Source organism: Ochotona princeps, chromosome 2 (genome assembly GCF_030435755.1).
Source record: "Ochotona princeps isolate mOchPri1 chromosome 2, mOchPri1.hap1, whole genome shotgun sequence".
Taxonomy (NCBI): Eukaryota; Metazoa; Chordata; class Mammalia; order Lagomorpha; family Ochotonidae; genus Ochotona; species Ochotona princeps.
The window spans coordinates 5,925,772-5,950,706 of record NC_080833.1 but is presented as its reverse complement, the minus strand read 5'-3'; the positions used below and the strand labels follow the sequence as shown (position 1 = coordinate 5,950,706).

The 24,935-nt window shown below is 55.8% G+C and overlaps 2 protein-coding genes across 3 annotated transcripts in view; both read right to left on the bottom strand.

Annotated features, from left to right (window-relative positions):
• Positions 1-24,935, bottom strand: part of PGD (phosphogluconate dehydrogenase) — a 298,830-nt gene that overhangs the window by 265,210 nt on the left and 8,685 nt on the right. The window contains exons 8-13 of one of the 2 annotated variants that reach the window (XM_058675047.1): positions 23,846-24,035; positions 22,135-22,265; positions 21,819-21,952; positions 21,157-21,256; positions 20,903-21,025; positions 20,696-20,818 (exon numbers count right to left, since the gene is read on the bottom strand). In XM_058675047.1, coding sequence (XP_058531030.1) covers positions 20,699-20,818; positions 20,903-21,025; positions 21,157-21,256; positions 21,819-21,952; positions 22,135-22,265; positions 23,846-24,035 — 798 coding nt within the window. In that variant the 3' untranslated portion in view covers positions 20,696-20,698. Of the gene's footprint in view, positions 1-20,389; positions 20,819-20,902; positions 21,026-21,156; positions 21,257-21,818; positions 21,953-22,134; positions 22,266-23,845; positions 24,036-24,935 lie in introns of those variants that run through there. The other variant, XM_004596061.3, reaches the window with a different exon arrangement.
• CENPS (centromere protein S) lies at positions 918-13,959 on the bottom strand. The gene is made up of 5 exons (XM_004596060.2): positions 13,868-13,959; positions 12,088-12,211; positions 9,711-9,744; positions 2,950-3,016; positions 918-1,099 (listed from the first exon to the last, which is right to left on the bottom strand). The coding sequence occupies exons 1-5, from the start codon at positions 13,913-13,915 to the stop codon at positions 968-970; spliced, it is 405 nt and encodes a 134-aa protein (XP_004596117.2). The 5' UTR covers positions 13,916-13,959; the 3' UTR covers positions 918-967.

The following is a 24,935-nucleotide window of genomic DNA, read 5'->3' as shown; positions in this document are numbered from 1 at the left end:
TCCACTCTGTAGTCTGTGCCCCCAAATGTGAATTCCATCCCTGCCCATCGTCACAGCCTGAGCTCCCGGGCTGTGAGTTAACCTTCCTGAAGTTTCTGCTCGCTCATTGGTCACGTGGGCACAGATCCTTTCCCTTGCAAACTACAGAACATGGAAGACGACAAACACAGCACATGGCACAGGGCCCGGCTCTGCGCCAGCCAGCCCCTTGCCCTCAAAGGCAATGGCTTCCAAGAAACTGCACTGACACAAGAAGAGTGAAGTGAGGCCCTCGCAAGCCTCGCTCCATGGACAGCTACGGGAGGAGCAGGCCAGGGCCTGGGGTAGTAAGTGGATGCCGGGGTCTGGGGTGGTAAACGGATGCCAGGGTCTGGGGTGGTAAGTGGATTTCGGGTCTGGGGTAGAAAGCGGATACCAGGGTCTGGGGGTAGTAAGGGGATGCCAGGGTCTGGGGTAGTAAGCGGATGCCAGGGTTTGAGGGTAGTAAGGGGATGCCAGGGCCTGGGGGCGGTATGCGGCTTGACTCCCTCCATCAGGCCTTGGCCAAGAGAAGCAGCTGAATCACCACACGGCCTTGCGACGGTCCCGAGGAGCGTTCCTAGAACCCCCGTCCCCGCTGCTCACAGGCACTGCCAGCTCACAAAGATTCCCGAGAAGTGCTAGGAGGGCTTTATTCAGCTTCCAGAGACTGACTTGAGCCTGGAAAGCTGAGTCAGGGATTGAAGCAGGGCCCGACATTTGCCCTTGAAGGGGCTGGCCACGTCGAGCAGTGGGCACAGCTCCCCCGTGCACCCCTGCAGCACGGCCTCATCTCCTGGAGTCCGTGCTGGCGTGGGGCGCTCCAGGCCTCTCGTGGGGCCGCAGCAGCCCCGGTCAGGACTCAGAGCTGCCGGCCTCCTCCCAGCCTGGTGGCAGTCGGCAGCCGGGCCCGCAGCTGCTTCCGGCCGCTCCCCCACAGCTCTGGGCGTCAGCTCTCGCTCTCCTCCACTCCTGCCGCCTCGGAAACTCTGCTGCCAGCCTCCGGCTTCTTTCTCTTCTTTGCCTTTTGTTCCAGGTTAAACTGAGCAATTTCGTCGCTTTTCTCTGTGATGTATTTTAGCTACCAATAAAACAGAAAAGCAAAATTGACTAGAAACCTATGTTTACATTAAAAACAATAACAACAATAACGAGAGAGTAACTGCATTTTCCCAGTCACCTCCCCCACCCCCAGTGAGTCTGAGTAGGAAAGCCTGGGTGGCTCATAGCGCTAAAAATTAAACACAGTTGCAATTTTTTTTTTCTGGAAAAGGAATCAGCTAGAAACATCGATTTTCCCAGTGTGCACTTTAAGGAGAGAGTGTGAAGCGTGATCCTTGTGGAAGGCCTGCCGATCACAGAGCGTAACCCACATCTGCCAGTAGGCGTTAGTGGATGAACTTAAAGCCTACTGGGTCGCTACTCTGCAGCAAGGACTCAGACCACAGGACAAGCAGGACGCCGCTGCCCTCATGGAGGACGGGCGTCAAGGGCACAGGCCGAGCGGTAGGCACTCCTCGGCAAGGAAGTCATTTGGGAAAGAAATAAAAACTAAGAACCCAAAACAGAAACCACTTTCTGACGTCAACACACACGCAGTAAGGAGATGACTGTCCAACCGACAGCTGAGTCAGTCACACCTTCCGGAAAGACAGAAACTGCCCCTCGCAGCGCGGGTACCAACTACGGCACTGCTGGGGACCAGATGGGGGGGTGCGCCCCATGGACAGAGCCCACCAAGAGAATCTTGCGTCGGCCTCGAGCCTGGCCTAACTCTGCTGGAGAGGAGGGTAAGGCAGGAGGAGCGCAATGCACACAGCCCTGGGGCCACAGGGACCAGGTCAAGTGCAGGTGCAGACGCTGGGATGGCAGGCCAAGCTCTGCGGACAGGGTCCGAGTGAGGCTTCCTGTTCATGTGCACACTGGGAGCTCAGGCGCTTGGGGGTCCCTGCCACCCACAGGAGAGCCGAGCAGTGATCTATTGGCTTCTGACATCAGCCTGGCCCAGCCTGCGCCCCTGGGGCATTTGGGAAGTGAAACAGCAGATGAGAGATCTCCCTCTGTGTGTCTGCCATTCAAATAAATAATGTAAAAGAAGAAGAGATTGGGGGGGAGGGAGGAAGTGATGATCAGGTGCAGCCATCCACTACAAAGCTCCGTGGTAGACCTGGCAAGTGGGCACCCATAGAGGGCGGCAGTGAGAGCCCTCTAGCAGCAGCACCTAAAGCAGCTGTCGCGCACCAACCACCTGAAGTGCTATGTAAACTCAACAACTTCTTAAAAAGCCCACCCTGTGTCCCAGGACCAGAGAGAGAGAGGAGCCTGTCCTCTCGCCAGGGAGGGAGGGCTGTCAGGTGTCTTAACCGCCAGTGTCCAAGGCTGCCAGGGCCCATGGGATGTGCCCAGGGCACGGGCATGCCCACATCCCTGTCGCTGGGGACATTGATCCCAGCATCTCTGGCACCTTGCTGTCTTCTGGACAATGGCGTGTCACTCAGATTATGTTTAGACTTGGAAAGATGTAAACCTGGACGTTTATCCTGCCCTTCCGGACCCCCAGATTCGTCCTTCTCTCCCTGGCCTGTCATGACGGCCACGGCAGCATGATGAAGCTATTCCAGTGGACTCGGGCCTCTGACTGGTCTTTGCCATCATGTTGTGAATGAAGCACGGGATCAAAGTTGTGAGGGATTACAAAAAAGGCAAATTACGAAATCCACCGAGTGCTGATTAGAAAAGTTCAAATTGGCTTAGCAAGATCCATCATGGTGCAAGAGAGACCATAAATTAGAGGCAGGTCTGAAACGGTTCAACCATCTCCAGTGTTTAATGCAAGGTGCCCTGAGGGCTAACTTCACGGTTCCAAGTGATTAATTGGGAATAATGTATTCTGCTGGGAGAGGGGAGCGCGGCGGGAAATCCATCTCTCACCAGTGAATTACTCCTCCTGGCTAAGAGCTTCACGTCTTCCGCGTTAATTGTGCTTCTCCTCGCATGTCTGTGGGAAGGGCAGAAACAAGTCACCAGCACGTTCGCTCTTCAAGTTCTCATGGAACATGCAAGTTCATGGCCAGACCTCCACCTGCCAGGGGTCTCCGAGGAGCCCCTCGTTTTAGATTATGGTCATTAAGCTAAATGACACCCAGACGTGGGTTGCCAGCCAAGAAACCAATTAAAGGGAGAGACCAAAAGGAAGCAGGGCCCATCCCTCCCCAGGGCCACCTGCTGGGCCTCAGGAACCAGCACAGCCAGCCAGGGTGTAAAGACCCCTTCTTGCTCCAGAGACGGAGCGGCACGGAGAGTGAGCCCTTCCTAACACGCCATCGCTCACCCAGCCGTTCATGCAGAACAAAGAGCAGCCTTCAAACCGGAGCCTGCTTCGGGCTCCCACTCCCCCTGCAGCCCTCCCACCCTCGAGCTGAGAGAACCAGCTCTGTGCAATGACAGCTCTGCTCACAGCCTTTCAACTTCCACCCAAACACTAAGAACTTGGTGGGTGAGAACAAGTGTGAATCTTTGCATCTTTTTTTAAATAAAAAGATTTCATTTATTTTGAAGACAGAGCAAAGGAGAGAGAAAGCATGCAAAGGAGAGAGAGAGAGAGATATCTTCTATCTGCTGGTTCACTTCCCCAGATAAGCACCAACAGCCACAACTCGGTCAGGCTGAAGCCAGGAGCCAGAAACTCCGCCTGGAGTGCCACTCAGGAGTGTGGGTACAGGGCCCAAGTGCCTGAGCCTGCACCAGTGTCTCTGAGGGTGCTCATCAGGGCGGGGATGGCACTCAAACCCAGGCACTCTGATGCGGGCAGCAGGCGTCCCAAGCTGTGGTTCCACCTGTTGGCACCACACGCTAGCACTTTTGTATCCTGAATACCTAAAGTGACCCACACATACTGAATCCTACCGAACAGCTGCTGACTCGGAGACCAAAAATCACACGGAAATTCCATCATGTGGTTGTTACTCATTTGCATCCTGCTAAGTGTGCAAACATCGTGCCAGCTCATTCTGGCGACATTCACTCGTCATAAGATAATCTGCACCGCTAGGGCCGACTTCTAATCACCAACCCAGAAGAACCAGGAGAAAGGTCACGGAAAAAAATGCCAGAAGGTGACAGGCGGCTGGCACAGTGGCCAGCAAAGGATTCAGCCACCACTTGGGAGGCCAGTGTCCAGTCATGGGGCACCAGGTCAGTGTGCCTCGGACCCAGCTTCCTGCTGACGTCCCCGGCAGGGCAGATGGGGACGGTCCCCCGTGCAGAGAGCAGGATGGACAACCCGGCTTCCACCTGGCACATTCAGAGAGTGAACCAGCAGGTGAAAGATTTCATTTCTGCCTCCCACCCCACTCTGTCTTTGGAATAAATGTATACATTTACACACACGAAAAGGTGACAGGGTGGCAGCTACAAAGGACAAGAACCTGTGGCCAGGGACACTACGTGGCCCTTTTCAACCCCACGACCCAGCTGCTTGGCCTGTGTGACAGCGCTTTGTGAAAAAAGTGTACAAGGCCTTTAAGCAATTTTCTGTGAATAAATAAATTTCTTCTGTGAAGAAATAAACGTGTTTATACTCTTCCTACAATACAGGAATAAAAACAGTGACCTGTACATACGGCAAGTTTTGGGGAAACAACACACTCAGTTGTCTCCGCCACTCTGCTGGTGCGCAGCCCTCATCCCTGACTCCTGTTTGATGTGTAAGGTGGAAACGGGGCCAGCACCATGCCTCAACAGGCTAGTCCTCCAGCCTGTTGCACCAGCATCCCACATGGGCACCAGCTGCTCCACTTCTGATCCAGCTCTCTGTTTATGACCTGGAGAGCAGCTAAGTCCTTGTGACCCTGTGCCCATGTGGGAGACCCAGAAGAAGCTCCTGGCTCTTGGCTTAGAATCAGCTCAGCTCCCACTGTTGTGGCCATTTGGGAAAAGAACTGGCAGATGGAAAATCTTTCTCCTTTTCTCTGTAAATATGCTTTTCCAATAAAATTTTTATACAAACATATATACATATACATTCTATTTTATTTTTTCTAAGTAAAGAGAGAGACAGAATGTTCCCACCCCAAGTGCCTGCCGAGGCCAGGTGGGCCAGGCTGACGCTGCAGCCAGGAATCAAACCGAGTCTCCGATGTGGTGACGAGTCCAGCACCATCGCCTCCTGGTATGCCACTGGGCCAGGCAGGGGTCAGAGCCAGCATCAGAGCTGGGTATGCCCACAGAGGGCATAGGCCTCTCCACACCTGGGCTCCAACTCTAGCCCCAGTGCCAGGCTTTCCCAGGAACTCGCCTAGCCACAGCAGCAGGTACGTCCTGTGGCAGCCACTGCACATCTGCAACACCTGTCAAGCCTGACTCCAGAAAACCACTCCAGGGAAAACAAGAAAGCAACTTTGCAGAAAACACCCTTAGTGTTATAGGTTCGGGCTTTTACATTAAAACATTACATATATGCAAATTAGGCCGAGTTCCCACCCACCGATTCACTCCCCCACTTCTTAGATGCCTGCGACAGCCGGGAACAGGTCTCTAACAAGGGAGAGAGGGATCCAGGTACCTGGGCCTTCATTGCTTCCTCCCCCGGTGTACACTGGCAGGCGGCTGGAGTCAGGAGCTGGGGCTACAACTGAACCAGGCTCTCCAATGAGTCCTAACCATCAGCCTCATCTTCACTCTAGGGTTCAGGTTTGAAAGAACATTGCTGGGTGTGGTGCACTGGTTCAGTGGCTCAGTTTTGGCCTTGAATGCCAGGATCCCATATGGGCGCCGGTTCTAATCCCGGCAGCTCCACTTCCCATCCAGCTCCCTGCTTGTGGCCTGGGAAAGCAGTGGAGGACGGCCCAAAGCCTTGGGGACCCTGCACCTGTGTGGAAGACCTAGAAAAATCTCCTGGCTCCTGGCTTCACATTGGTTCAGCTCTGGCTGTTGCAGCTGCTTGGGGAGTGAAGCAGCAGATGGAAGATCTTCCTCTCTTTGTCTCTCCTTCTCTCTATGTATACATAAAAGTTAAATCTGCCTTGCCAATAGAAATAAATTAAAAGATCATTGCCAAAATGTTCCTAAAATGTAACTGCTGTAGAAAATATAACACCTTCCAAATGTTTGATCTTTAATTTATTAATAATAGTAGAGAAAGACTAGAGAGTTCATACCTAAATAAAGGAAATTTTTACTCCAAAATAGGAAGTTGGTTTCCAAAGGTTGCAGATGAATTGATGATTTAGAATTTGGAATGCGGTTTTCACATGGAAACAACTTTATACATGCTGGTAAGTTCCCAGCCTACAAGGACCACTTAATCCGCAGCTGGCCTGAAACGGCCCCATCTCAGATTTCTTGAGCCAAGGTCATCACAGTCTGGGGAGGAGGAACCGCATCAGGGGAAAACAGCACTGCAATGAAGGCCAGACACGTGGGGAACAGCTCGGACTGTAACCACTGAGTTATAAAGTTTTATTGATTTAATTTGAAAGGCAGAGTAATAGAGAACTGCAGAGGCAGAGAGAGAGAGAGAGAAAAGAGAATTTCCTTCCTATTCATTGCTTTACTGAAAGAGACACTCCATCCATTGGTTTATTGCCCTCAGCAGTTGGGGCTGGCCAGACTGCAGCCAGGAGCCAGGAATTCTGTATGAATCACCCCCATCAGTGGCAGGGACTCATGTAACCAGACTATCACCATTGCCTCCCGGGATGTACATGGAGAGGAATCCAATATGGAGGTAACAGGCCAGCACTGAGACAGCAATCACCCCCACTGGCTGCTCTACTGGCACCCCACATGGGTGTCGGTTCTAGTCCCAGCTGCTCCACTTCCAATCCAGTCTCCTGCCAATGTACCTGGGAAGGCAGCTAGAATGGCCCAAGGCCTTGGGCCCCTGGACCCATGTGGGTGACCAGGCTTCTAGCTTTGGACCAGCTCAGCTCTGGCCATTGTGGCCACTTGGGGAGTGAAGCAGTGGATGGAAGATATCTCTCTATTTTTTTTAAAGGGATATTTACAGAGAGAAGGAGAGACAGGGAGAAAGATCTTCCATCCGCTAGTTCACTGCCCAAGTGGCCTGATGCAAAGCCAGAGACGAGGAGCTTCTTCTGGGCCTCTCACGTGGGTGCAGGATCCCAAGGCTTTGGGCCGTCCTCCACTGCTTTCCCAGGCCACAAGCTGGGAGCTGGATGGGAAGTGGAGTAGCTGGGACACGAGCTGGCGCCCAGATGGGATCCTGGCACATAAAAGCCATCGAACCAGGCCCATCTCTCTGTCTCTTTAATGCCTTCATATGTTGCAAGATGGCGGCTGGCCCAGGGCCAGGAGGTGGAGTTGGTCTCACCAGCAGGTAAACAGGAAGTCACAGGGATAGGCTAATGCCCTCGCTGTGATTACTGGCCTATCACGTAGCGCCAAGTGGACCCACGGGAGAAGTGATTGGTGGAGAACTATATAAAAGTAGCCGGTAAAAAAGCTAGGCGCAGACGACAGGGGACCAGGAATGGATGGACAGACAGAAAGGCGACGGACGGAGAAAGACGGGACGAGGGAGAAGGACGGGCGGGAGGAAGGGTGGCGGAGAGACGGCTGGAAAAGAGGGATACAGAAGCAGTAAAAGCAGGACAGAGACGGGGACAAGAACGGAGAAATGCAGCAGAAAGTACGGGAAGAAATATGGGGAGAAGGGTGGCGGAAAGAGGGCTGGAGAAGCGGAAAGAGGAAAGCTTGGACCAATGGGGACAGGAGCAGCAGAGAGAAGGATTTAATTGCGGCCGCTTTTGGCAGTAGGGGTCTGGTTGTGGTTCCGGCTTTTCCCAGACCCTCAAGAGTGTGCCTCGTCGTTTTAGTGTTGCCACTGCTGGGTGGCGGCGACACTTGCTGATTGTGCCAGGACAAGGGGTGTGTGCCCTGCTCCGGGTTCCCAGGGCTTGGGCCCTGCCACCCAGCAAGGTGAGGTTCCTGGCCCATGCCTGACTCCAGCTGGCTGCCGTGGCCTTTTAGGGAGTGGAGCAGTAGACAAAGACCAATCCATTTCTTTCTTTGTTCTGAAACTCTACCCTTCAAATAAAATACATAAATCTTGTTTTTTTAAGATTTATTTATTTTTATTGGAAAAGCAGATATACAGAGAGGACAAGAGACAGAGAGGAAGATCTTCCATCCAATGGTTCACTCCCCAAGTGGCTGCAATGGCTAGAACTGAGCTAATCCGAAGCCAGGAGTCAGGAGCTTCTTCAGGTCCCCCACGCGGGTACAGGGTCTCAAAGGCCCAGGCTGCCCTCGACTGCTTTCCCAGGCCACAGGCAGGGAGCTAGATGGGAGGTGGAGCCTCCGGGATTAGAACCGGTGTCCATATGGGATCCCAGCATTCAAGGTGAGGACTTTACCCACTACACTATTACATCGGGCCCAAAATACATAAATATTAAAATCTTAAGGTTACTAAAGCCCTGAGGAGCAGGCACTGGGTGCAGCAGAATAAGCCACTGCCTGGGGACCCCTAGTCCTCTCCTGGGGTGCCTGCGATGGAGTCTGCCATAGCTTCCCAACACACATGGGAGGCAGCAAATGGCGGTCTCACCCACCCGGCACAACACACACGGGAGGCAGCAAATGGCGGTCTCACCCACCCGGCAGGACCTGGACGGAGCTCTTGCTCGGATTCGACCGGGCCCAGCCTTGGCTGTTGGGGACATTTGGGCAGTGAATCCGGATGGAAGGTCTTGGTCTCTCAAGGAAAATTAAAAAATAAAGCTTCAAAAATACAGAAGATCTGAGAGCTTGACATGTTGCTGTGCTGTTCCTTCTTTCATTTTAGGATTTTTACAAACATTTCATTGTGGCTTTTCACAGTTAACACAGAAATGGCAAGTAAAAGTGACAGATGTATTCCTGGGGTGGTGGCTGGGGGCCACGGCTTGAACACACTGAGCCGGAGGGGCTCTCGGGCCCCGCAGCTCGCTCTTCTCTCTTGGTCGGGCTGCCGAGGCTAAGCAGGTTTTAGGCACTGATACACACAGGAACAGCAAAGATTTAGAGCCTGCCCTCAGAGGACCCACGGCTCTAATTCACTCAAGATTTCCATCCGGGAGACAAAGAGCTAACAGGAGCAAGGTGAGAAGCATGGGCTCCGGGAGAGCCTGGCGCCACGTCAGGAACCACGGCCAACTGGCCCGCGTGGCCCTTTCAGGCCTCAGTCATTCACCAGCTCCGTAAAAGCAATTCGGGCGATTGTTCTCAATTACCTGTGGCGCTAATTGAGGAGCCAAGCATGAATCACCTGCAACAGCTGCAGCGGAAAGCTGGAGAGCTGGTCCACTGCCACGGGGCGTGGGCCACGAATGGCGTTCTCTGCACACCCACTGCCACCCCCCCGGCACCCCCAGGCCCCTCGCCATGAGACCGTCCCCAAGGTCCCCCAACACTGAGGTGGGCACTGCACACCAACTCCCACGTCTGGCCCTCCTGACCCGGAACTAAAGAACTCGAGTTCTGTAGCGAGAAAACACTTGGAAAAATCTTGAGAAAATGCAAAGCAAGTCAACTTGCATGGTGAAGGCAGACACCGCATCCCTGCAGAGCCACTGGCCCACGCGGGGGCTCCGCAAAGTGCCAGCCTCGGCCCTGCTCGCCCCACAGACAGACCGCGCCCACCCCCCACCCCCCCGTGCACAGCCACACCCGGCAGGACCACCACCCACCTGGCAAACATTTCAAGGTCTTTGGCAAAATTTTCTGAAAAAGAAAAGAAAGATACTTCAGCCACTGTTCGCCCAGTTTCAAACAGGGGGCCAGGCTGAAGGTGGCAGGAGGCATTGCAGGCGGCCCGGCATTGGGTGACAGCTTTCGCACTCACCAGGCCCTCCTGCGCTCCCCAGCGCCCAGCACCCTGTACCCCCACTTCAGAGGCACACCTTTGGTTCCTGTAAATCCTCCTCTAACATCTGCTCTAAGCTAGGGCCTCTGAGGACATTTGTTTCCCAGAACTCAAGAGAATACTGGGGCTGCGGGTTCATCTGCCAGGCAGTGCGACACATGAGACCAGGACAGATCCCTAAAAGCCAACGCAACGCCAAACCTGTGGGCAGCACAGCTAGTGCCCTGATGCCAGTGTAAACAATTACACAGTTCTTCCTGTAAACTGCCCAAACCTTACACCAGGATAGTTTCATCAACCTTACGGTGAGGATGCTCAGTCGCAGCAGGTCAGACCTGCCCGGGCTCCCAGCCACACACACCCTCACACACCACTCCCACACCTGCCCACAGCAACACACACCCTCACCCATCCCCACGCCGGCTCCCAGCCACACACATCCTCACACACCACTCCCACACCTGCCCACAGCAACACACACCCTCACCCATCCCCACGCCGGCTCCCAGCCACACACATCCTCACACACCACTCCCACACCTGCCCACAGCAACACACACCCTCACCCATCCCCACGCCGGCTCCCAGCCACACACATCCTCACACACCACTCCCACACCTGCCCACAGCAACACATACCCTCACCCATCCCCACGCTGGCTCCCAGCCACGCACACCCTCACCCATCCCCACGCCGGCTCCCAGCCACGCACACCCTCACCCACATGCAAGCCAGCGCCCAGCTACGCACACCCTCACTCACTCCCATGCCAGCTCCCAGCCATGCAGGGGACCGTGCAGTAGGTGTAGATGGCACGAAGGTGTGAAGAGAACAGCTCCCCTGCTTGGCAGGGCCCGGGGAAGCTTCCAGCTGTTTGGCAGGGCCCGGCGGATTTCTCTCTGACCACCTTGATGCAGTCTCACCACCCTTTTGCATGGACACTCAAGCACCCCACTAAGAATCCTGTAATCTATTGAGGCATTGTTTGCCCCTGTGAGATGGCTTTGGCAAGTAATATGAGCTTGAGAGTTAATGTTACTGATAATGTCTTGGTGAGTGGGCCTTTGACTGCACACAGGAGTACAATTAAACCCATGCCATTTCTGGACACCTTGTTGTGTGCCTACCCATTGTCCTGAAATCTGGCCCAGACATATAGCATGCCTTCTGGGAAATGGCTTAATAAGAATTTTACAAACTAACAGAATTGATGGGAGTATGAGTGGAAACTGCTATGGCAAAAAAAATATAGTTACTGTGACCTTAAAGGTTAGCCTGTCCTTGCAACTTTTAGAGCATAGAAAATGCAGCTGTTTTAGCCGTTTTTATAATTTTTTAACTAGAGGAAATATAGGGCAATTCTACTAACATCACAGAGATATACTTTTGATTATTGTTTAATTGTTTATGGGGTTGTAGGGTTTGCAGTTGTAGGGGGATTTAATGTTTGAAACTTTTTGCCTTAGATCTTTATGTTCTTTTTCTTTTGATGTATTTTTCCCATTAAGTGATAGATAAGTTGTGAAAATAAAATGTAGTAGGTAGGAATGTTTTACTGATTAGTAGGTGACCATCTGTGCCTCGGACTTGGAGTTCTGGCTGTCACCTAACGGCTACTTCTGAAGAATGAATAATGGCTTGCTTTAAAGAAACTGATTATAGTAACTTACAGAATTATCTTTAAGAGCACCTGGTTGACCATGAAGTAAAAATTAATTGAACATCTGTGTATGCTGTCTTAGTTCTAAAGTTAAAGATAAAAAATCAAACGTTTGTGCAGAGGCTAGTGATGTGTCTAAGTAAATAAAAAGGACAGCTTCTTTTGGAGAATAAAGCATATAGCAAGAACGCACCAAGTGTCAGTGTCTGTGTCTTTCTTTATCGCCGACGCCACGCACCCTTCCCGAGCTCCAAACTCTCGGCTGGAGCTGGACTCCGGCACAGCCACACACACCCTCACCCACCCGCACGCCAGCCCCCAGCCACGCACACCCTCACTCACTCCCATGCCAGCCCCCAGCCACGCACACCCTCACTCACTCCCATGCCAGCTCCCAGTCACGCACACCCTCACCCACCCGCACGCCAGCCCCCAGCCACGTACACCCTCACCCACCCGCACGCCAGCCCCCAGCCACGCACACCCTCACCCACCCGCACGTCAGCCCCCTGCCTCACCCCCATGAAGACGTGAACCTACCGCACTGCCGGAAAGTCACCTCCGCAATGGCCGCGATGGTTTGCCTGCTGAAGGGCATCTCTTTTTCGGCAGCCACCTCCTGGCACAGACAGCCGACCGTGTAGTGAACGGCAGCTTTCAGCCTCTGCGGAAGGAACCACACGTCCAGTGGGTGAGGGTGAGGTGGCCAGGGAGAGCTCTCCATGCTGGGAGCCACGGCCAGGAGAAGCCACCCCATGGTTGCTTCCAGTGTGCGGATCGCTGAGTAAGACCCCCTGTGCAGGGCTGGTACAAACACTATTTCCTTTCAGGGCCCGCATGATAACCTAGTGGCTAAATCCTCACCTTGTACATGCTGGGATCCTACAGGGCACTGGTTCATGTCCCGTGCTGGGCTTCCCACCCAGCTCCCTGCCTGTGGCCTGGGAAGCAGTAGAGGCCGGCCCAAAGCCTTGGGACCCTGCACCCACATGGAAGACCCCGAGGGGGGCTCCTGGCTCCTGGCTTCAACTGACTCAGCTCCAGCCGTTGTGGCATTTTTGGAGAGTGAACCAGCAGAGAGAAGACCTCACTCTGATTTCCCTTTCTGTGACATTTTATTTATTTATATTGAAAAGGCAGATTTACAGAGAGAAGGAGAGAAAGATCCTTCATCCGCTAGTTCACTCCCCAAGTGACTACAGCAGTCAGAGCTGAGCCAGTCTGTAGCCAGGAGCTTCTTCTGGGTCATCCAAGAGGATACAGGGTCCCAAGGCCTTGGGCCGTCCTCGACTGCTTTCCCAGGCCACAGGCAGGGAGCTGGATGGGAAGTGGGGCTTCCGGGACATGAACCAGCGCCCACATGGGATGTTTGGATCCTAGACAGCAGCCTTACTGCTCCCTCATTGCAGGCTCCTGAAACATCACTGCTCAGGAAAAGTTTGTGATTCAGGGCATGGACAGACGAGGCCCTGCTATCCCACAGGTGTCTGCCAGGGTCATACTGAGTAAGGCAGATGTGGGAACACGATGAGAAACCAGACGGGATGCTGCCCTTCACGTTAATACCTTAACGCCAGGCCTCTGTGGCAAGCTCCTGGCACTCCCAGGCCTGCGTGCCATACACCTGCCTGTCCCACTCACTCAGTGGGGCTGTCACGCAGCAGGGGCGGTGCCGACATGAAGTGGGGAGCAGCCTCCTCAGGGGACAAAAGCAAAAGCAGCAGCAGGAGGTTGCTCTGCTTCCAGAAGGACTGCAAGGGTCGGCCTGGCAGGTGGGCGAGGCCGGGTAGGTGGGCGAGGCCTTAGCTGCCAACATCACAGGACTAGGACACGGGGGCCTTTGGTAGGAGGGACCACGACCCTTCAACCTGGGAGGAGGAGGGCCACACTTGTTAGGCACAGGTGGCTCCACAAGTTTCCTCCACCCCGTTCCCTTCCCCGTGACCTCTGGGTTGGGGTGAGTGCCCTTCTTCGGACATCACTGCACTCAGAGGCCAAATCCCGGCCGGGAAGATGGGCTCGTTGGCGCATCACCTGACGGCCTCCTCCATCCAGTGTGGGCGTCAGGCTCTGCTGCTGGCAGCCCATGATACAAAGAAAGAGCAAGCCAGCCAAGGCCCTGGCGGCCGCTCCCACTCCGCCATCACCTGGCAGGGGTTCCCGTTCCCGGTATGGACCGGATCCTGCAGGGAGCCGAGAGCAAACATGTCTGAATACCAAGCCACCCACCCTAAGCGCCCCGGGAATGCACGGTACAGTCTTACAACGTCCCCGCCACCCCGGCAGGAGACCCAGATGGAGTTTTGGGCTCCTGTGCTACCTGCTGGTAGGACAGTCGCTGCTGCTCCTCGGCCGCGGCCTCCTCCATCCCGCGGCCGCGCGCGCCTTTCCCGCCGCCGAGCCGGCCTACGGGGCGCGCGAGGGGACACAGTGAGAAGCTCCTCCCGGCCCCGCGCGCGCCCCCTGCCGGCGGCTGCGGGACGAACAGGCCGTGCGGGGCCTGGCCAGGGCCACTGCTCACCCCAGACCCGACTCAGGGCGCGTGCTGAGCAAGCCCCTCTCCTCAAAAAGTACCTGTGACTTACTGAAAGGAAGAGAGAGGTCTTCCATGCACTGGCTCACTCTCTTGACACCTGCCACGGGTGACTGGACTGGAGTCAGGAGTCAGGAACTCTGTTCTGGCTCTCCTCTCTCTTTTCTGGCCGTAGGCCCTGGTGCAACGACTCAGTGACTAAATCCTCACCTTGCATACTCCAGGTTCGTGTCCTGGCTGCTGCACTTCCCATCAGCTCCCTGCTTGTGGCCTGGGAAGGCAATGCAGGATGGCCCACGGCCTTGGGACCCTGCACCCACGTGGGAGGCCCAGAAGAAGCCCCTGGCTCAGATGGGCTCAGCTGTGGCCATTGTGGCCATCAGGGGACTGAACCAGCAGATGGAAGATCTTTCCCTCTTCCTCTCTCTGTAAAATCTAATTCTCAAATAAATAAACCTTAACAACAAAACCAAAAAACTTTGTTGTTGTTATTTTAAAAGAATCCATCAAGTCTTCTTGGAGACAATCCACTCTCAGCCTGGGGTCGCCAGTCCCTGGCTGCAGCAGGGTCCTGAGTGCCGGGCCTGGCTGGGGTGCAGGGGAGCCACGCTGGGAGAGATGGGGCAGATGGCACAGCTTCAGAGAGCATCCACCGATGGTTGCCTCTCCTGGGCCTTGGGGAGGACAAGGAGGGCACATCCAGCTCTCACTCTGTCCCTGTTTTAAGGTTTGTTTGTTTATTTATTTTGAAAGGCAGATATACAGAGAGGAGGAGAGACAGAGGGGAAGATCTTCTGTCCAATGGTTCACTCCCCAAGCAGTCAAAATGGCTGGAGTTGAGCTAATCCAAAGCCAGGAGTCAGGAACTTCTTCCGGGCCTCCCACGCGGGTGCAGGCTCCCAAGGCTTTGGGCTATCCTCGACTGCTTTCCTGGGTCACAAGCAGGGAGCTAGATGGGAAGCAGGGTTGCTGGAATTAGAATCGGTGCCCATATGGGATCCTAGTGCATGCAAGGGAAGGACTTTAGCCACTACACTATCGTGCCGGGCCCTCTGTCCATGTCTTATAAGCCCACAGCATGGCACCATGGTTGAGTCACAGCTTGGGGCACCTGCCTCCCACGTCACGGCATCCAGCCCTGCCCCTAATCCCAGCTACCCTCTCTGATATACCTTGGAAAGATGATCGCTCGCATCCTTGGGGCCCTGCCATGCAAGTGGGAGACCCAGCCTGTTGTGGGCATTTAGGGAGCAAACCAGCAAGAGAGATACCCCTGTCTCTTCCTCCCACATGAAAAAAGCTCTGTGACTAAAGCTGGGCACAGGGCCATCCCTGGCATCCCCAGCGGCACGTCTGCAGAGGACTCGCCAGGCTGGTCAGCTTCCGCCGCCTGGCATCAGGTGACCACCGATGACCCGTGCCTCCAGCCTCTTCGGCTGTTCCCAGTCAACATTTCCCTTGCAGGCAAGCTGTGTCTGGGCAGTGCCTTCTGTTCTGTGGCCACTGTCCCTGTAGCTGCTGGGCTGCCTGGGCCTCGGGCGGCAGGCAGGATGTGTGAGGCCAGGCGGAGCGGTGGCACGGGGCTGTTACTCCACTCTCCGGAGCCAGACCTGGGTTACAGAACTCCTGCAAGCCTGGTGACGCTGGGCAGCCATCTGCAGATGGCACCTTGCGGACGGGGTTCCACGAGGTCAGTGCCTCACCCAGGGCTCGAGGGACAGGGACGCCAGCTTTGCACACGGTGTCCATGCTCTGGGTCTTGCATGCCTTCTTGTTTTAATGTTTTATTTATTTTCATTTTATCTCAAGGGCAGATAGAGACCTCCCATCTCTCAGTTCACTCCCCACATACCCGCAAGCCCCAAGGACAAGCCTGACCGGAAGCGCGATCGGTCTCCTGTCTGGTGGACTCAGGCACTCGAACCATCATCTCTGCTTTCCCAGAATGCCATGGGCAAGAAGCTGGGGTGAGGAGCAGAGCAAGGAATTGAACCTGGGCACTTGCAGTGTGGGATGCCGGCGTCCCAGGCAACACCTAAATCACCATACCGAGCACCTGCTCCTTGTCCCGTGTTAAAGGGAGAGGGAAGATCATTCCAGGGTCAGCGCTGGGGCCCTGTGCGCTAAGCTGCCGTCTGCCTTCCTCAGGGTGCCAGTTTGAGTCTTGGCTGCTCTGTTTCTGATCCAGCTTCTTGCTCATGCCCTCTGGGAAGGCAGCAGCAATGGCCCAAGTGCCCGGGCCTTTGCTGCCCCCGTGGCCTCCCTGGCTGGAGTTTCTGGCTCTTGGCTCCTGAGTCTGGCCTGGTCCAGCTGTAGCAGCTATGGGATTTGCTGCATATGTGTGAGATAGCCACTAGATGTCAGCATGGCTCCACCCTGGGAAACAAGGTCCCAGCCAGGCACTTGGGAGAGCGACTGTAGAAGGTTGCTTTGCACCTGCCTTGGTTTCGGGTGCTGGTTTTGTACCTCACCTGCCCTTAAAGGTAGACCCTGCCAGCCTCATCATACCTGAGGCAGCACAGCCTCCAAGCAGAAGGGATTCCGTGGAGGTGAAACCACTGGCTGGGGTACAGCCCAGTGAGGCTCTGGGCAGGGGGCTCAGAGCACACAGGTCATCCTCTGCCTTCCCCATGAAGAATAAGGTGTTTGCAGGTGCCCTGAGTCCTTTCAGTTACGTCACACACCCTGTCAGCAGCTCACATTCATTCCTCCTTAAAATGTAAATGTGTAAAGTGTGACCGTAAAATGTCAGTTCAAAAGTACATCTGTTAACTTTTTTAAAAAAGGTATTTTATGGGCTAGTGCTGTGGCGTAACATGGAAAGCTGCTGTCTTTACCACCAGCATCCCATATGGACGCATGTTCGGGTTCCAGCCACTCCACTTCGCTTCCAACTCCCTCCTAATGACCTGGGAAAGCAGAAAATGGCCGGAGCGCTTGGCTCCTGTGTGCTGCCAGGAGCCTGAGATGAGGTTCCTGGCTCCTGGCTCCAGCTCAGGCTACTGCCACCATTTGGGGAGTGAACCAGCAGGTAGAACAACTCTTCCTTTCAAATTAACCAAATAAATGCCTAAAAAAAAAGTATTTACAGAGGGAGAGACACAGAAAGATCTTTCCACTGCTGGCTCATTCCCCAGATAATCAGGGCTGGACCAGGCCAAAGCCAGGAGCTTCACCCAGGTCTCCTACATGAGTGCAGGGGTCGAAGCATGTGGGCCGTCTCGTATCGTGTTCCTAGGTGTGTTAGCAGGGAGCTGAATCAGAAGTGGAGCAGCCGGGACTCAAACTGGCACCCCTGTGGGCTGCTGGTCCTGCGGGCAGCTTCACCTACTCCAGCAGAATGCTGGCTTCCGTCTCTGTTACCTTTTATATTCTCTCTCTTTTTTGAAACTAGTGATTAACTTTTGGAAGTTGTATTTATTTATGTGTTTAAAAGGCAGCGTTAAAGACAGAGACATAAGGATCTTCTGTCCACTGGCTCATTCCCCAAACGGCTACAATGGAGCCAGGAGCTTCTGGGTTTCCCATGTGAGTGCAGGGACCCAAGGCCTTGAGCCATCCTCCACTGCTTCCTGAGGCATATTCATAGTAGTGGGGGCTGGGTCAGATGTGGAACAGCCGGAACATGAACCAATACTCGTATGGAATGCCAGCACCATACGCAGGAGCTTTACCCACTACGCCACCATGCTGGCCACCTTATGTATTTTTTTTTAATATTTATTTTTTATTGGAAAGGCAGATATACAGAGAGGATGAGAGAGAGGAAGATCTTCCATCCGACGGTTCACTCCCCAAGTGGCCACAACTACTGGAGCTGAGCCAATCCAGAGCCAGGAGCCAGAAGCCCCTTTGGGGTCTCCCACATGTGGGTGCAGGGTCCCAAGGCTTTGGGCCGTCCTCGACTGCTTTCCCAGGCCACAAGCAGGGAACTTGATAGGAAGCGGACACACTCTGTCACTTGTTACCTGTTCCTACAAGGGGGCTTCAAAGGTTCATGGGAGAATAGAACCAAAATATGAACTCCCTAGGTGCCTGCAGGGACAAGGGCTGGGCTGAGGAGCCTGGAACTCGGCCCCCTCCATCCGCATGGCGACACTCAGGTGTCTGAGACGTCCCGTGCCGTCTCCCAGGATGCACTTGGACGGGAAGTAGAGCAGGTGCAAATCCAACAGTCTGCCACGGGAACAGGTATCGCGCGTGGCGGCTTAACCCGCCGCCCAGAGCAGACTTCTCTTTTCTTCAAACCACCTGCATCAGCAGGTCTTTCCACTTTAGTTTTCAAGAGTCACTTATTTTTATTAGAAAGTCACATTTCCAGAGAGGAGAAACAGAAAGATCTTCCATTTGCTAGTTCACTCAGCCACAGCTGAGCCAATCTGAAACCAGGAGCCAGGAGGTTCTTTGGGGTCTCCCACACGGGTGCAGAGTCCCAAGGCTTTGGGCCGTCCTTGACTGCTTTCCCAGGCCACAGGCAGGGAGCTGGATGGGAAGTGGAGCAGCCAGGATGTAAGCTGGAGCCCATGTGGGATCTTGGCGCGTGCAAGGTGAGGATTTAGCCATTATGCTATCGCACTCAGCCCTCCTTTTTAAACTCTGTTAGAGAGCTCCTGTCTGCTGGCTCACTCCCCGGGCCGCGCCAAGCCAAAGCTGAGAGCTGGGAGTGCAGTGGAGATGAATCAGGAAGCCCACTGCCCGCACCATCGCTGCTGCCGCAGGGGCCAGGGCAGCAGGGAGCTGGGCTCGCTGACCCTGCCAGGGAGCATGGGCCTGGCGACCTGCACCTTCCACTGCCGGCCTGGACGCCCACAGCGAGCCGTGCCTGCATTCCCGCCCGTGTCCCTGAGGGAGCAGAAAGCAGCTGTGGCTACAGTTGGCACAGGCCTACAGTTTCTGCTGTGGGGCATCCCCGCGTGCTAAGGCTTGGCTGAGGCCTTGGCTTCCAACTCCTCCCACACCCAGAGTTGTCTGGCAAGGCTGGGGCATAGCCGGGGATCCCTAAAGTGTGTGGAACATGACACAGAGAAGGAAAAACAGGTTTCCTGGTTAAGGACTGGGTGGAGGACTGCTCAGTTCTCTCTCCAGGCAGCATGACTTCTGGTCACCGTGCTGTGTGGAAAGCACCACGGCTTCCGCACAGCAGCCCGAGGAGGTCCTTGGGAACCCACTTCAGACAGGGCTTCCGTAGGGCCGAGCCAATGGGCTCCTTGGTACAAGTAGGACTCGACCCAGGTCTGTCGGGGCTCCGAAGCTCAGCACTCTAGTGCCATTCCTGGCGAGCCCCTAGACTTCACAGCTGGGGTACCCCAGCCCAGACTGTTGGCCTGGAATCTGCATTTTTCCGAGTTCCAGAAAGGGGATGGGGGTCACACTTGGTAGTCTGAGAGCCACCAGTCAATTCTTAGCCTGCACACCCACTGTGTGGCGCCTAGGGGGCCTGCCAGGAGCCTCCGGAGCTTGGGGTGCACAGGGAACACCGCTGTGGGGCAGGAGGCAGCTCTGCTCCCCAGGGAGTCCAGCAGCAGGTGCTGATCCTGGCTAGTCCCCAGGACAGCCCCACGGAGGCGGGACCACCGTGGGGCTGCTGTCCATCTCACAGATAACAGCTGAGCGGGCCATGCAGCTAAACGCCAGCACACACGGCTTCCCAAGGCAGGCGGGAGGAACGCTCAGGTCAGGACTTCCACACACTGGGCAGTCTAGCTGACGACACCTTCCATCTCCCACTCACATCCTATCAGAATGCTTCCAGTTCTAGAAACAACCATCCGCCTCATCCAGCAAGAGCCCCTTCCAGCGGCATCTCGGGTCCCTCCAGGCTGCTGGTGAGGTCGGGAGGGAGCCAGCTCAGCCCGCCCTGTGCCCTGCAGAGCTGGAGGCCCAAGGTCACAGATCCTCCAGCTGCGAAAACATGGAGGCTGTTTGCTCTCACCGTGTGCAGGCTGCTCTGTGGGCTTTCTGGAACATTCCAGAAAATCATCCTGAGGTTGATCCTCTAGAGGAACCAGTCCCACGACCCCAGGCCACACACAGCAGGCCGAGAAGAGCCTGTGCAAGGAGCAGGCGGGGCGGCTCAAGACCCCACAATACTGCGAGACGGGTGTGGGAGAGGAAGCCGGCCAGCTAGGCTGGGCATAGGGTCTAAGTCACCCCAAGGAAGCCACCTCCCCGGCCTGTCACCCTAGGGAGGGATGACATGTCCACACTGCCTACCCGAGCCTCCCCAGGCTGGAACGAGGCTGATTCACATGACACACATCCACGAGTCTTTGTGCCAGCAGGGTCGGGGCAACGACGGGTCGGCAGAAAAGCCGTAACCCAAGGTAGCTTTATTGAGTGGAGCACAGAGGGGCGTCGGCACGACCCTGATGCCACTTGATGTCCCCTCCCCTCGGTGTGCTTACAGCTGGCCACTGCCAGGCCGAGGTGACCACAGCTGCTGCTGTCCCACACACAGTCAAACGCAAGGGCAGAGGGCAGGCGGCTCCCCCGAGCTGCTGTACCTGAAGCTGCCTGTCTGAGGGGTCTCTCACGACGCTTGCTTTGCTAAGACCTGAGCAGAACCTAGGAGAGAGGGCCTCGTGAGGAGTGTGTGCGGTGCGGAGGGCCCCGGGCCGCCTAGGCGTTGTAGGAGGAGGAGGACACGCTGCCGCCGTGGCCCGTCCAGTTGGTGTGGATGAACTCTCCTGGCTTGGCCAAGAGTTCATAGGTGTGAGCCCCGAAGTAATCCCGCTGAGCCTACAAGACAGCAAGTGAGGTGGTGAGGACCCAGCCCGGGCCTGGGGGCCTTGGCACCCAGGGGGCACGGCGGCACCTGCTCACCTGGATGAGGTTGGCGGGCAGCAGCTCGTGCCTGTAGCCGTCGTAGAAGGAGAGGGCGGTGGTGAAGCAGGGCATGGGAATGCCCGCCTGGACGCCAGTGCTCACTGTCCGCCGCCAGGAGGCCTGCACAGGGTGGGTGAAGCTGAGGTGAGCACCCTGCTCTCCTGAGACCCAGCCACGGCTCCAAGCCCAGCCGTGCTTCCACGGAAGCAGAGCCCACGGGAAGGCACCTTGCCCCACGATGGGCCACGTACCTGGCAGCTCTCCACGGCCGACTTGAAGAAGTCATCCAACAGCAGGTTCTGAAGCTCTGGGTTCCGGTCAAACGCTTCTTTTATCTTTCCCAGGAACACACTGAAACGACCACAAGGCAACAGATCAGGGACTCTGAAGACAGATTCACTGATACTTTCACCTGCTGGGTTGCTGCAACGGCCAGCGCTGGGCAGGCTGTAGCCAGGAGCTCATCCTGGTCTCCCTGTGAGTGGCAGGGGCCCAAACACTGGGCCCATTCTTTGCTGCCTTCCCAGGCCATCAGCAGGGAGCTGGATCAGATGTGGAGCAGCCGGGACATGAACCAGCACCCCATGGGATGCCACGCGTATTGTTATGCCACAATGTCAGCTCCCCCACCTTCTCGCCTCTTAAAGATTTTATGTAATTGAAAGGCAGAGAGAGAGAGAGCCAGAAGGATATTAACCTGCTGTTTGACTGCCCAGATGGCTGTAACAGCGAGGTCTGGGCAAGGCTCAGGCAGGAGCCAGGAAGTCCATCCAGGCAGCCCAGGAGGGAGGCATCACCGGCGGCCTTCCCAGATGGGCACTGGCAGGAAGCTGGATTGGAAGCAGTGCGACGTCACAGGCAACTCCAGAGACCCCAGTCCTGTGGCCCAGTAACCCCGGCTGCCCTCCCTCACCTGCGGATGATACAGCCGCCCCTCCACATGAGGGCAATGCCGCCGTAGTTCAGGGTCCAGCCGAACTCCGCAGCCGCCTGCCTCAGCAGCATGAAGCCTTGGGCATAGGAGATGATCTTGGAAGCATAGAGGGCCTAGGCAGTGACAGGGAGACAGCCGGGTCACGGCCAGCACAGTGGCCACCCCACAGGCCATCCAGGCCTCGTTCGTGGGAGGACAGAAACACAGGGGGCTGCCGTCCCTCGGGCAGGGGAGGGGCGGGCCCCTGTGCCCCAGTCACCGCAGCCCCGCCCCCCGCCTGCCACCCAGGCCCCACCTTGCGAATGTCCTCCAGGAAGGCCCCCTTGTCCCCTCCAAACGCCATCTTTGGGGGTCCCTTCAGCAGTCTGCTGGCCTGAGTCCGCTCATCCTTCAGAGATGACAGGCACCGCGCGAACACGGCTTCTCCTGTGGGGACATGCGATGTAGATGGGACGCAGGGCGGGAACTGCCCCACCTCCCCAAGAGCCCCAAGTGCCCAGCCTAGCCACAGCACGCCAGCCTATGGGAGACGCTCCACACGGGGGCTCTGACAGCTCAGCTCCAACGGGAGGTGGGGCCTCCAGTGACACAGGCACGCGAGCCCACAGCTCCACGGGGACCTCCGAGGGCAGGTTGCAGCGAAATCGGACCTAAAGTCGCCGGGCTTCGAAGCTTCTCGGCGCTGGCCCAGGTCAGCAAGCTCAAGTCCAGTTTCCGGGACTCCACAGGGCCTGTGGAGGCGCTAAGCGCCCGTCAGCTGGAGCGCCCATCGTCTGGGACCCTGCCACCCGAGAGTGCCCAGGGTGTCCAGAATGGCTTCTGCAGATTCACAGCCTCCACATCTGAACAAGTCACTTCAACATGGCGTCTTAAGAGTAAAACACTATCGTCAAACGTGATCCCTGGTAAGAAACTCCTTACTCAGGTGGCTTAGAATACATTACTCTTGGGTCTGGCATGCTAACCTAGTGGCTAAAGTCTTTCCCTTGCATGCAACCAGAATCCCATATGGCCGCCGGTTTGTGTCCCCGTGGCCCAGCTCCATGCTTGTGGCCTGGGAAAGCAGTCGAGGACGGCCCAAAGCCTTGGGACGCTGCACCCACGTGGGAGACCTGGAGGAAGCTCCTGGCTCCTGACTTTGCATCGGCTCAGCTCCAGCCATTGTGGCCACCTGGGGAATGACTCATCGGATGGAAGATCTTCCTCTCTGTCTCTCCTCCTCTCTGTGTATCTGACTTTTCAAAAATAAAAATAAGTCTAAAAAAAAAAATAATACATTTCTCTCTAACCATTTTTCGCCTCCGACAAAATGAAAGTAGGATCCCTGGGAGGCGGTGCTTTGGGGGGAGGAGAGCATGCCCACCAGGGCTGTCTTGACCAGCAGCGAAGGAGCATGTGTATAAGGGACCACAGCTCAGGCGGGGAAGCCGTGGGCGCCCCCCAGGCCTGGTGGGAAGGGCCGAGGTCCTGAGCCTGCTGTGTGTCTGGGCGGGAGTGGGGAACTGCTCCCTGCTCGCTTGGATTGGCACAAAGCAGCCACCTGCCCTTGGGGTACTCCAGTGAGGCCCTGAACTGCCCTTGCCCTTCCCTCTGGGCCTCAGCTCACGGCTCCTGACTTGGGGAGGCCACAGTAATCGGGAAACCAGGGAGGGAGGGTGTGTTCTCAGAGGGAGAGGCCCTCGCAGCGTGGCACCTGCCGGCACTGCTTTTGGCTCCTTGCCCACCCGCGTGATCCTCTCTCTTAAAGTACCAGCTTCCAGCTTTATTTATCTGCTCATACTCATTCTTTCTATTTTCTTTTCTACTTTTTCTTCTTTCCCTCCCCAGTTTAGAGTTTGATTTCACTAATACAAGAGCATGGTTGGGAAGATGGTGCCAGGGTGGTGGGTATTTAAAAAAAAAAAAAAAAAGACTTATTTGAGATATGGAGAGAATCCTGTATCCACTGGTCCCCCTGGCAAGCAAGACCAACATGCCCACGACAGCAGAGGCGGCGTGGCACGTACCGATGAGGGTGACAGGCACGCCGTACTCCAGGGCCGAGATGGCTGTCCACTTCCCAGTGCCCTTCTGCCCTGCGCTGTCCCGGATCTTTGGCAGCAGCTGTTTGCCATCGGAGTCTTTGAACTTGAGGATGTTGGCTGTGATTTCAATCAGGAATGAGTCCAGCTCCGTCTTATTCCACTCCTCGAAGGCCTGTGGGTAGGACAGCGCAGGAAATGCAGTGAGGAAGCCCCAGGACGTGCCCCGTCCCCGTCCTCCCCTCCTGCACCCACAGCAGCACTCATGATGCTCCGGCAGGGTGGCCCAGGCATCCTGGGGGTGTCCACATTCCCGCCCCCCAGCGCCCACCTGCTCCTGTGTTAACTGGGATGGGGCTGTGCTTGATGCTGACCTTGGCTCAGCACTACAACCGCTCTCCTCCCTGAGTCTTGGGGCTACCCTTGGTCAATCCCAGGAGCCTTTCATACCTACCTGCTCCACAGCCCCCCTCTGTCCCATTCACCTCTTACACGGGTCATTACCAACCAGCTTCACATTAGATATTAGATGATGAGGGGCTGTCTCCCCAGCTCAGGGACAATGGAATGAATGTGTTAAGTACTGGGTCAACCAACGGAACGCGACCCCAAAAGAGAAAAGCACAGCTCCTGTGACAGTGCTGCTGTGTGTTCTGGAAGACACCCTAAGCAAGCGTGGAAACAAGAGCTGGTCTAACAGGCCAGGAGGAGGCAGACGGACTCAGCCAAGGAGCCTCCCAGCAGCTGGTGGCGCACGCTGGTGGCGGCGTTTGCTGCTGTCCCACCCAGAAGCACTATGGCTGGATCTGACATTCTGCAGGACAAGAAAGAGGACCAGGCCACTAATCGGCAGGGCTGAACTGAGCAAACAACCTGGGCTCTGCAGAGAAATGGCTGGCGGCCGGATGTGCCTTCGCGAGCTCTCAGCGAGCACGCGCTTTGCCTGCTGATGCTGAAGCAGTTAGGGGCAAAAGCAGCGGGTCCTGCATTTGCTGCGCACAGCATCCAGAGAACGCGAGTAGATGGACAGCTGGGCAGGAGGGCTGGAAGGCACGAGGCTGACCGGAGAATTCAA

Coding starts and splice junctions, on each gene's coding strand:
- CENPS (XM_004596060.2), bottom strand. CDS start 13,915: ATGGAGGAGGCCGCGGCCGAGGAGCAGCAGCGACTGTCCTACCAGCAG. Junction 12,212..13,867: donor AGCGACTGTCCTACCAGCAG/GTAGCACAGGAG, acceptor TTCCTTCCGCAG/AGGCTGAAAGCTGCCGTTCA. Junction 3,017..9,710: donor GACCTTGAAATGTTTGCCAG/GTGGGTGGTGGT, acceptor CCCTTCCCACAG/ACATGCGAGGAGAAGCACAA.